The 11,733-nt window shown below is 53.2% G+C and overlaps 1 protein-coding gene across 1 annotated transcript in view; it reads right to left on the reverse strand.

The window, feature by feature from the left end:
• Positions 1–11,455, reverse strand: part of MAP4K4 (mitogen-activated protein kinase kinase kinase kinase 4) — a 136,390-nt gene extending 124,935 nt beyond the window's left edge. The window contains 2 exon segments of the mRNA XM_084526747.1: positions 10,293–10,358; positions 10,719–11,455. Coding sequence (XP_084382873.1) covers positions 10,293–10,358; positions 10,719–10,775 — 123 coding nt within the window. The 5' untranslated portion in view covers positions 10,776–11,455.
• Positions 11,456–11,733: the final 278 nt, after the last annotated feature.

Below are 11,733 nucleotides of genomic sequence, written 5' to 3' on the forward strand. Positions count from 1 at the left end.
AAACAAACAAACCTCACATTGGCAGAGCTGCAGCCAGTACCAGAGGTCACATGGATTTAACTATACCCCTGCTATTTGTTAGTTACTTTGGTACCAAAAAAAAAGAAAAGAAAATAGAAGAAAGCCACAGACAAGCCCAGAGGAAGAAATGAAATGCAAAGGATGAGTGTAGAGTTTAGAGGAAGGGAGCAGTGCAGGAGGAACTCACCCACATCAGATGAGTATGAGGGAAGGGTGAGAAGAACAAAACAAGCCACACAAAGGGAGACAAACCTCTTGAAAAGAGACAAACAGAGGAAAGAAAACTGATCCTAGGAGGAAAGATTAAATCTTTAAGACATGAGGCACTACTGAGAAGTGATATTTCTAGAAAATAATACCTTTTACACACCTAAACACTGCGATAAGAAGGATTACCTCTACCATACCCTTATTCCATCGCACTTGTTTTTCTCCCAAATGACATTTACGCCTCTTAAATTATGAATTCAGAGGCAGCCTGCATAATCGGTGAAGAACATTATTCCCGCAGGCCTACGACAGCAAAAACATTCAAAACATTTCCCTCGTAACATCCAAATCGTGAAATCGAGTATTTGGGGAAGAGAAGGCTGGCTCGGGCCCTCACAAGACTTTTTCTGACGTCGTGCAGAAAGGTTCCCGAAACTAGGCGGTTTTGCTGATGGCTGTGATTCAGACCCGAGTCCCTAGTCATTTCAGCGTGCTGTTTTTATCATCTTTCAAAACTGTCCGTAGGCACTATTAAAAGAAACCCACAGACTCCGGCATGGCAGAGGCAAACCCAGTCTGTGCTTTGCAGAGAAACCCAGGACCGAGCATCCCTGCACAGCCCCATCCCTCTCCCACGGGAGCAGCACAGCAAGGTCAGGTTATGAGCTGGGCTCTCTGGGAAACGCTGGGAACTGCTGCTGGATACCCAGAGCACAATCTGCACACATTAAAAAAAAAAAAAAAAGGAACAGCCCTCGAAGGCGGACGAGCTATTAAATTTTTACTAGGTGAAATGTTTACCAAAATAAATCTAGTCCTTTCCACCCTTCCTTATTATCATAACACATATGGTAACTGACATACAATTAATGGAGCTTTAAACCTGGAGTTCTTGGAAGGCAAACGCACTCTCAGCTTCTCAGCTAGCCTTGATAAAAAGCCAGTTCCTGACAAAGGGCAGCAGTGCAAGTGGCTTTATGAGACTCCCTGATTACCGGGTACCCCCCGCTCTTATGAGGCACACCAGCCACATGCAGAGAGGTGAGGAAGGCTCTTCCAGCACCCACACGGGCAACAAGAGTTTCAGCTCCTCTCTTACGTGTATCCGCCCAGCAGTGAGCTGACATGAACAGTGTTGTGACATTTCAATACCCAAGGCTACTCGGTTCCTTTCTGCACTCCCAAGGAGCTCTGAGCTGAGGTGATGCTGTCTTTACAGACCTGACACGCAGTTCACATTTCCTTTTCCCATCTTCTCCTACCCGAGCTACAGAGACGGGGTGCTTTCAGCACAGCTCTGTGCAAGGCAAGCATCTCTCTGTAACCTGGGAAGTAACCAGATACTTCCCAAGGTGTTTCAGAGATCTGCCTAACCTTCCCTTCTCCTTTCCGCAATAGGGAATCCTACTGCTGGGGAGCACAAAGCAAAACTCCCCTCCTAAGCTTCCCCTTTCCCACACAGCACCATAGGTACACAAAATCTATTTCCTTATAGCATGAGAAGACGCTGACACAATCAGGTTATCCAAATGCTAGGAGGTAACAGCAGCAAAAGAAGAAGACGCTGCCAAGTCACATCCTGGGTGCCACCTTGAAGGAGGCAAGGCCTTAGATCTGGTGGGCTGGTTCCCTTGCCCGCTTCTCTTTTCCTTTCCCAAAACCACATAGAAAGTGCTACCACCACACCCAGCGCGTGAGGAAGCATCTCCAAACTCAGCAACTTAAGCAGAAAGAAGTCCAGTCGATAACTAATATATTTTTATTCCTGAGGAGGAAACCAGAGCACTCTTCCATTACCTCAGAGGAAACCTAAGGAAAGGTAGCATTACTCAGGGCTGATTTACTGCCTCCAGCCATTCATAAAACCATAAAGCCAGTGACATATAAAACAAGCAGCTCATTCACAAGAGCTCTTTGATCTTAAATACAAATAAAATTAGGTCAATATTAAAGATTTTCATTCCTTGCCATATAAGACTTCCACAAAGGCTCAGGAAAGCTTTTCCCATCCATCTCTTTTAACACTCAAGTTATTTAGAAACTCACATTTCTTTCACATGACTTCAAACATGTCCTCGACATCCACTTGTCATCGCTCCAGGATTTAACCCTTAGAAGGCACAGGGCAAAGACTTCTCCGGGACCCCCAAGGTAAGATCAGAGAGTTTTATTTGGCTTCAGGTGGAAGAAAGGAGGGAGCTAAGGGCTTAATCTGCTAAAATAAGGAGCGTGGGACAGGCTTGGGGTGCAGCATCGCCTTGCATTTTCGGTTTAGCATGCGTGATTGTGTTAGGGTGGCTTTCAGATTGTATTTATTTGCTTTCTAAATCAACCAAGAGCTCTCATAAACAGCAGAAGGCCCCTGAAGCTATCACCGTAATGCGGTATCTGCTCATAAACGTCAATATACCAATTTTAAAGGTATTAACGCTGATGTTTAGTCATGGTAAAATATCCTAATACCTGCCCCACCTCCTGCACAGACAGCAGCACAGTTAAATGGGAGCAATTCAGCTCAGGGCTTCCTGCAAAAAGGCCTCTTAAACCTATAAACCTGCCGTCTGTAAGGCAGCACGCAGCGATCCTACTGCGAAACGTGGGTAAAGCACACAGGGGGACCACGAGGCTCTCAGCATGAAGTCCTCCTGCTCAATGCCCAAAAACACGCAGCCCTGTCCATGGAGGGGTATTAAGAGACCAGGATGCCAACACCCAGAGCCCTCCCTCTCTTCGGCCAGGGCAAGCATCAAAGCTGACCTCAGCTATGGTTAAGGCAAAGAAGGGATGGTTTCTGATTAAAGCAAGGACCTTCACGCCCAGAGATCTGGATCCTACCTCTGCCACACAGCATCACTTCCCCATGGTGCTTCCCTCCCACAGCCTCGCTCAGCAGCAAGGCGCAGGGGATGATTTGAGTACCAGGGAAGAAGCACAGGAGAGCTCCGCTTCCTTCTGTGTTTGTAAGGGAGATTTCCATGCAATTCGTGGTTCATTTTAACAAATGGTAGGGAATATGAAATCTCAAACAGTTTGGGAATGTCTGCTGCAGCTGCTGCAGGAACATGAAGGATACTGCCTCCAAAAAGAAAGTGTTAATTAGAGAAAAGATACTCGGGTTTACAACAGATTGGCATTTAAAAATAAGATTCACAACCAGATTCAATTCTACTAGGCAAGCTTGCAGCAACAGAGAAGCAATACAACGACAGAAAAAAAAAACAAAACAGGTTGGATGGGAAAGGATACCTTAGAGAAGAAGCACACCTTTGAAAAACACTGCTTGGATGTCAGGCACTTAATTACAGCCCTTATCAACACCATCAAAAGAGCTGGAGTATTTCTGTAATTCTGTCCTGTAAAACAGTAACCCGGAATAAATGCACTCTCTGTAACAACGTAATTCGTCCAAACAGAGAAGATCCTGCTGCTTACAGCTGAGGGCAGGCAGCGGGAGCCACCCCGTGCGTGGCATGGGGCAGGGGCACTCTGTCCAGCCTCAGATTATCTACAAGACCTACATTTCAGACCCTAGGTTCCCACTACGATGAGCGGGCACAGGCAGAGTCGTGTAAATAGCAATTTACCTCATCCCAACATCGGTGGTCTCCAGAGCCCATCCGCCTGACCTGCTTCTCTCCACTACGAGCCCTAGAGCACAGGAACGAGTTGTAAATGAGCGACAGGACACGTGCATCTGCAGCTCGCCCTGCTGAATGCGTTTTTTTGCCTATCAGTAAAATAACTGGAGAGACACAGCACTATCTGCTCGCTGGGAAGCACAAAAGAAACGCAATTAGAGCTTCCACTCAGGAAATACCTCGTCAGGACATTCAGACACCACTGTGCCAATTCCCCCGAGAAAAAAATAAGGAAAATAATGAGTTACCATCGTGTTCCTGGGGCCCAGACCCTTTAAGATACACAGAAACAAGCACGGGGTAGAACACTTTACTGTAACACGTTAAGGTCAAAGGACCTTGAGCTTTTCTTTCCTGGTTTTGAAAACAAAACAACCCCGAACCATCAGATGGCTCCAAGTGCAGGGGGCAGGTTTTAGGGAGGTTTATTTTGCTTTGAGCTTACTGTTTAAATCGGAGCGGCGAACTTTTATCCGCTGTCGTCCCCCACAGCCACTCTCACAAAATCCTAGGAAGAAGCTATTGAAACTACCGAAGCTTAGCTCAAATTGGCTGCTGTGTTTTTAAGATTTCCAGCAATCTTTAACAGCTCCAAATGCAAAAATTCCAAACAAGAAACGTGCCAGCTTTGAGGTAAACCAGCAGGAGTGGGACTCTTGTGGTGGCAGCACCCGAATGATTACCAATAATCAGATTTGCTGCAAGAATGTCGAGCTGCTGCCGCTCTTTTGCCTATTCAAGTGGTGTGGTGAAGGTGATGGGGTACCAGGACCTCGCCAGAAGCCCCCTAGGGCTAAGGGGGCACTCGAGGCACAGCAGGAAGGTGAAGAGTGGCCAGGGCTCATCCCCTCAGCCTAGCAGTCGCGTTGCTGATCCCAGCTGAGCGCGGACCCCCTCCAGCAGCAGCAGCACTGCCTCCAGGACGCATCTCCAGCCCGTGCAGCTCCTCCAGGCACCGGCACGAAGCCCTGGGTCCCCGCAGGGAGAGCAGCTCCTATCAGCAGGCCATGGGGCAGCTCCAAAGGGAGGGGACGGGGACACAGCAGATAAGCACCCCAATACCTGTAGGACTGCATCCAGGCGCGGAGCCTTACCACAGCAGCGGGTTGGGTGACGAGGCAGGCTGCTCAGGGCTTGTTGGCACTTGCAGTGTCCTGTGTGAATGCCTGCAGTGACAGCAGCTACGGTGGCAGGGCAACCCAGGGAGGTGCAGCGTGCCTGGGAGAGAAGCACCTCGCCGGGAGCACTGAACCATCGCCCCCAGATGACATCCCTCGTCCTGGCACACGGACACAGCCCAGCTAGGTGGGGTGAGGCAGGTCTCCTCAGCACAAAAAGGCGTGTAAATAAAACTTCCTTCAACGTGCAGGAGTCCAAAGCGTGGCTGGCTAGTGAAAGCAGAAGGCTCCTCGATTGCCATGGGTAAGACTGATCTCTTTCATAATATATATGCATATTTACAATGTCTTTCTATTGACAACGAAGCTGTCTTGTTCTTATATTGAGCAGTTTCCTCCACGCTGCCTTTGTTTCCCACAGGTACGCATTGCCTACTAATCCTCAGCGTTTAAGCCAGCATCTCCTTCATCAGCAGCCAGTTCCCGCTGTAAATTCACCTTCAGCCAGGCTGCTTTCCTCCAAGCCGTGTCACCGTCTCCTCCCAGCTCCGGATTTTCCCATGCGTTTGGTCTTCTGCTTGGCAGCACGATGCAAGATCGAGCAGGAGGAGGACATGGGAAAACCCTCAGGAGCAGCCAACGCCCTTCAGAAAACGGAGACCACTCCATCTGTACGTCCACCTGATCCTGATGCAAGGTCCCCTGCAAGCGTGGGCATCTCCGTTCCTCGCTCGCTGGGCTTTCAGGCTGCTTCAGTGCTGCTTCTCCCGGCCTTCCCCATCAGCAGCAAATTAAATCCAACGCCACCGAGGTCAAATCGCAGCTCCTCGTTGCATTGGGAGCTGCAGCTTGCACTTGGCTGCGGGACAGCAAAGCCCAGGAGGGCCCAGGGACTGCTCTGTCTGCGGGGCTATCGTGTCTCCAGCCTGTAATCCCTCCTCCTCCAGAAAGCTGCTCTGTCCTTGCTCTCACGCCGAAAACAGATAACCGCAGAGGTTCTGGCTGCTCTGTGATCAGTGCCATACTTCGTGCCTCTGTGCGAGTTGTTTCCCGCTGCATCCGAGGCAGGAAATACACTTTGACAGTAATACCAAGATGCAATGTGCAAATCTCTGTGTCTCCAACATTCAAAGTTACCTCACAGCTCCCAAGCAGTTTGCACAGTTGATTTTTTCCCTCCCCCTTCCTGCAGCTGATTCCTTTTAGCACCAACAGCATCTTTTATTTTTGAGCCTGTGCCGATCCGAGGAACAATCAGGGACCCGTAACACTACAAACCTACAGTATTTGCTAAGAAACCCCCTGTGCAAGGCTCTGAGATCCCCTCCCAAGTCCACGTCTCGTTCAAGTGCGTTGAATTCTTTCCACCAGCCCCAGCGGGAGCTGGACGGGGACCCGAAATAACGCCGCAGATAAGGATCTGACTGTAACTTCTGACTACAGGCAGGCTCCCATTGTGCGAGTCGCTGCTATTGAGCCGAAATACCAACGGCAGCCAAAGGCAAGGAGAAACGCTTCTGGAGGAGCCAGAGGGTACAGCCAGAAATGTGCAACGGGGGAAACCAAAAATGCCACTTTTCTCCAAGGAAAACGTATCCCGAGAGAGGAGGTAGACGAACCGCCGGGCTGACACCGCGCTTGCAACAGAAAGCACCAACTGAAAGGAAAACGGCTGGAACACGATGTGTGTACACACAAACACACAGCACACCACATGAGGAACGTCAGCCAGCCTGCTGGCCCAAGGATTTTATGCTAAAAAACCTACACAACGAAGGAAGGCGGGGAAACGAACACCTCTTCTAATATGGGGTCCCCCTTGGGATCTTCCTACAGCAAATAATAATAATAATAATAAATCCCTAGGAGCCAGCGTAAGACTCTGGATTGCATTTTGTTACATCCATCACCTCCAAGCACTGCACAAAGCTCCTGAGGGCCAGGGCCCCTTCGAACGACATTAACAGAGGGTCCCTGCCCCAGGATTTAGCACAAGGTGCAAAAAAAGAAAGACATTTTGACAAACAGACAGATGGACCGGGGGAGGAAGAATGAGAGGGACATGTGGTTACCCACAATTGACAGGTCGCTTTCTTTTCTCTTTTTAATAAAAATAAATATCAGTAATCCCCACTGGCCACCTGCCTGGCTGATGTATACTTAATTAGGAAGGATTCAAGCGATGGGAACCGATCAGAAGTTCAGCAAATTTGGGGTAAGGTTGGGTAGGGGGGGGTTAAGGGCTGCAGCTAACCACAGGACCCAGAGGAATGCCACTCTCCACTCTCGTTCCAGCCACCCTCTGGCCCTCCCTGCTTTCTCCAAGAGTAAATTCCCACTCGGGGAGAGAATTCCTGCAAAATAGGAAGGGAAGAGGAGCAGTTGGCAGGCAGTGACCTCAGCGCTCCTCGGCACGGCTTGCCCTCAGAGCGATAAGGCTGGAATTGTGTTGGTGTTTAACCAGATCATTTCAATCCACAATGAGGGCCCTTTAGCAGCCAGAGCAAGCACGGGGAGAAGGGAGAAATGAAAAAAAAATAATAATAAATCCGCCGAGTTTGTGCAGAACAGCGAGCACTGGGCTGTCCCCCTGCCCCCCGACGCGGCCACCTTACAGGCCAGGCAGCAACAGGGCGTCCTCGGCGTGGGAAAACATCTACCCGAGTTTTAATTTATTTTCAAATCAGCATTTAAACGATCGCATCTGACATCATTTCCTTTTATGAGCCAGCAGCTAGACAATATGCATCATTTACATGCACTTTTGGAAGGCTGCTCCGTAAATCAACACAAGGAGCCCTTCAGTGCGAGTTAACCATTGCGAGGCTCCCGGGGAGCCACCCCGGCCTGCGTTGGGGGCAATTGGGGGCATCGGCCCTAATTCTGAGCTTTCTGGTACAATCACACGAGGGCTGCTCCTGTCCTGGGGGCACACGGAGCTCATTTCGGCCCTGATTCACCTCCGGGTAACGTCTTCTTTGTCACACAGCGCTGACAAGGCTCCTTGACACACCAGCGGGGTTAGGACGATGAAAATTACGTCCGCGCTGTGGACTGGAAGCAGAGCAGCCCAAAACTTCGCATTTTCAAGCTTCGTGCCCCACCGAATGGCTGAAACCCCAGAAACACGCCGCTAGACACCTCCGAGCCACCTGCAGCAAGCGCAACCCAGGCGGAGAAAGGCCAAAATCACCCCACGTGCTGCTCCCCGGCACCTGGAAGGAGACCCCCGGCGGGGCCGGGGCACCCCCGGGGTGCCGAGCGGCGAGACAAAGAGATAAGCCCGGAGATAACGTCATGCCCTCTCCCCGCGGTGGCAGGTAGCCAGCCAATCCTGCCGCCAGCGCCCGGCTGACATCAGCGCCGCTGCCGACACCGACGCCGAAAAGGGGCTCGAGGGAGAGAGGGAGGAAGGCTCGGCCTTTTCCCTCAGCCCCTCCGAAGCCCGCCCAGGGCACACATGCAGCCTCTGGTGGCTCTGGAGGGATTTTCCCCGGCAGCACGGTGGCTGCGAATAGTCAAACGCCACTGCAGGGCCTACTGGCATTCCCATTTCGGAGCTGTTTTGGTTTTCAGAATAAAACCGAGCCTGAATCACGAGAAGAAAGTTACGTCCAGCCCTGCGAGGCGTCCACACCTCGCGTGCAAACGCATGCGAAGCGAAGACAGAGGGGCACCAAGCGGCTGCGCGCATCCTGACGTTCGCACCTGCCCCCCCAGCAGGGTCTGGCAGCCTCCCCAGCCATTTCCTTCACCCCCGCCTCCAGCTACAAAGCAGGAGGAAACAGCGCTGCCACTATCAAAACTGAGAGGAAGGAGGGGAAGCCTGGTGGCACAGGCCAGGCAGGAGCTGCCCCCAAAACCCCCCGGCCCTTCCGTATCCACAAGCACGTGCGCTGAGGTTTGCTCCTCCTGCAGCTTCGCCCCGAGAGCTGCCCCACGCGTCAAGGGAGCGAAATTCACAATTTCCAGGCTGAAGACAGTTAAAGCCAAGCAGGACTTTGCTACTTAAGCCGAAGCATTAGCCAGTAAGCCGTGAAACAATGCGCCAAATTGCAATAATTAACAGGAGGGGATAAAGTCACACATTCACGCCCTGCGATTTTTCCTATGAAGGGTGCGGGTGACGCAAGCTCTGGAGCAGAAGGATTGCAGGGAAAAAAAAAAAAAAAAAAAAGAAAAAAAGATTAAATGGCTGAGCACGGGCGGGTGGTGTCAAAGTGCAGCTCCCAACCCACTTTCAGAGCCGTGCAGGGTTTTGCAGCCCTCTGCCAAGCGGGGCAGCCTGGCCACTGCCCTGCCAGCCCCGAGATGCACGCTGCGGGGCTGGGCTGTGTCCCGAAGGCTGAGGTTCACGCCCTCAAAACAAACTGACATGTGTTTCGCTCGCAGAAGACACACCGAAGTGCTTCGGCTGCTTGCCCCAGCAGCATCTCACCGTCAGGGAAGCCTTAAAAATGACACCGCCTTCTTTATCAGCACAAAAAAAACCCCAAGCAGTTAGGGGTATGGAGCTCCTTTCTTTCAGTTATCTCGCCTTCCCTCTGCAAATTCTCCCTGCGTTTCCAGTTTAAGGCAAGCTCCTTCCGTCTGCGAGTATTAGGGCTGTGTGAATAATTAGTCATCCTGGGAGCTGCCACTCGCTGCAAAGTCATGCAATCTCGGGATTTGTTTGTTCCACTGACTTGCACGCTGGAAAGGGGAAAAGGGAAAAAAAAAAAAAAAAGAAGAAAAAAAAAAAAAAGGAGCAAAGCCGCCGAGTTTCACACCCACATGGGCACTCTCCCGTTTCTATTTTCTAAAAGTCATCCACTCGCCGAACAGGTTATTCTGGGGATCCTCATTCTCACCAAACCAATCTGCCCCGCTTATCTGATCGCCGCCCGGCGTGGCGTGCCCCCCGCTGCCCCGCTCGCCCCGGACCCCTTCAGCCTCGCTGCTCCGAGGGTTTTCCAGCGAGGCAGCCGGGTGACAACCCCGGGGGAGGCCGGTGCCTTTGTCTCGAGCCGCAGCAGCGGCAGCAGCTCCCCGTAAGGGCTCCCTGAGCGATTCGGGAGAAGCCCCAGGAGCTATTTCTAGGGCTCGGCCACGCTCTGACAGCAGCCGCCCGGCTCGGCCTTTTCTCTGGGGGCACCCAGGGCTGCTCCATCGCTTCGGGGGCGTGCCTGGCGAGGCTTTGAAGCCCCTTTTTGCGAAGCAGGAGCCCGAGGGCCAGCCAACTCGTCACGCCAAGGCCAAGGCCACGGCTCCTGTCAGAGCCCCGTGGGCAGCGCCGGCGAGCCAGGAGCGAAATTCCGCCACAAACCTTGTAGACTTGCCCGTACGTGCCATTGCCAACCACTTCCACCAGCTCGAAAATCCCGGCGGGGTCCTAGAAAAGAGGGGAAAAGGGTGGTGGGGGGGGGGGGGGCAGAGGGAAGGAAAAAACAAGAGCAGGGTTACGTTTCGGCCGGCCGATGGCTGCTGCCACAGCCCCAGCCAGGCGTGCTGCGCTGCTGGCGGCGTGCAGCTGTTGCGCCCTGCTTCTCCCCGCACATGCCAACGCATGCAAACAAAGGAAAGCAGCCCAGGGCCGGGCTCAGCCCCCCACAAACCCTTCCAGAACCCCTCCGGGGGGCTCCCCGCACGCCCACCCGGCCCCACAGGGAGCCCGACCCCGGCCCTCGACCCCCATCATGGGGGGGGGACCCCCCCCTCCGGGCCGCTGCCCGCCCCCAGCCCCGGAGCTCACCCGCAGGGAGGACAGGTCGATATCCACCAGACTTTTCGCAGGAGAATCGTTCGCCATTTTCCCGTCTCTTCCTTTTCTTTTCCTTGATTTTCTTTTATTTTTTTTTGTTGTTGTTTCCTCTCGGCGTTAAATAACAGCGGCGCCCCCCCCCCTTCCTTCTTTCCTCCTCTCCTCCCCGAAAATATTAAAAAAAAAAAAAAGCCGTGAATGGCGCGGGGCTCCTCTTCTTATTTGGGGTTTTTTTGTTTCTTTTTTTTTTTTTTTTCCTTTTTTTCTTTTATCTCCTGCCCTTCCCTTCTTCTTCACCCCAGCCCCGCCGGGTTGAAACTCTCCAGCATTGGGAGGGGTTGGCGGGGGGATGATGGATAGATGGATGGGTGGTGGGAGGAGGAGGAGGAGGAGGAGGGGGAGAGGGAGGTGAAGGCAGGCGGGGAAGGGAAAGGAAGGGAAGGAGGGGAGGAAAGGGAGGGAAGGAGCCGAGGAGAGGGGGAAGGGGGTGCCTCCCGGAGGGGCTCCGAGCTCGCTGGGGGTCCCGCAGGGTCCCCGGGGCTCACACCATGGCGCGGCGGCCGGAGGAGGAGGAGGAGGAGGAGGAAGAGGAGGAGGAAGAGGAGCGGTGCCGGGGCCGGCAGGCTGTGGTGGCAGCCTCGGGGTGCTCCCAGAGCCCGGGCATGGCCCGGCCCAGCCCGGCTCGGCTCGGTCACACCGGCAGGAGGTGGCAGCCCCGGCCCCGCTGTCGCATGTGGGGGCTGACGCCCAGCGCCGCGGCGGGGCTGGGAGAGGGCTCGGCTGTGAGGCAGACAAAGATAGCCGGGGCGGAGGGAGGGAGGGAGGGGAGGAGAAAGGAGGGAGGAGGAGAAGGAGGAGGAGTGAAAAGGGCTGCAAAATACACGGCGAGCTGAGGGAGGGAGGGAGAAAACAGCTCCCCCTTCCCTTCTCCGACAGGAAAAACCGGCGGAGGGGCGGCCGCAGCGAAGCACTGCCGGGTGAGGGCGGGCAGGGAGGCGCCAGCCAC

The sequence above is a fragment of the Aythya ferina genome, assembly GCF_964211825.1.
Source record: "Aythya ferina genome assembly, chromosome: 1".
Lineage (NCBI taxonomy): Eukaryota > Metazoa > Chordata > Aves > Anseriformes > Anatidae > Aythya > Aythya ferina.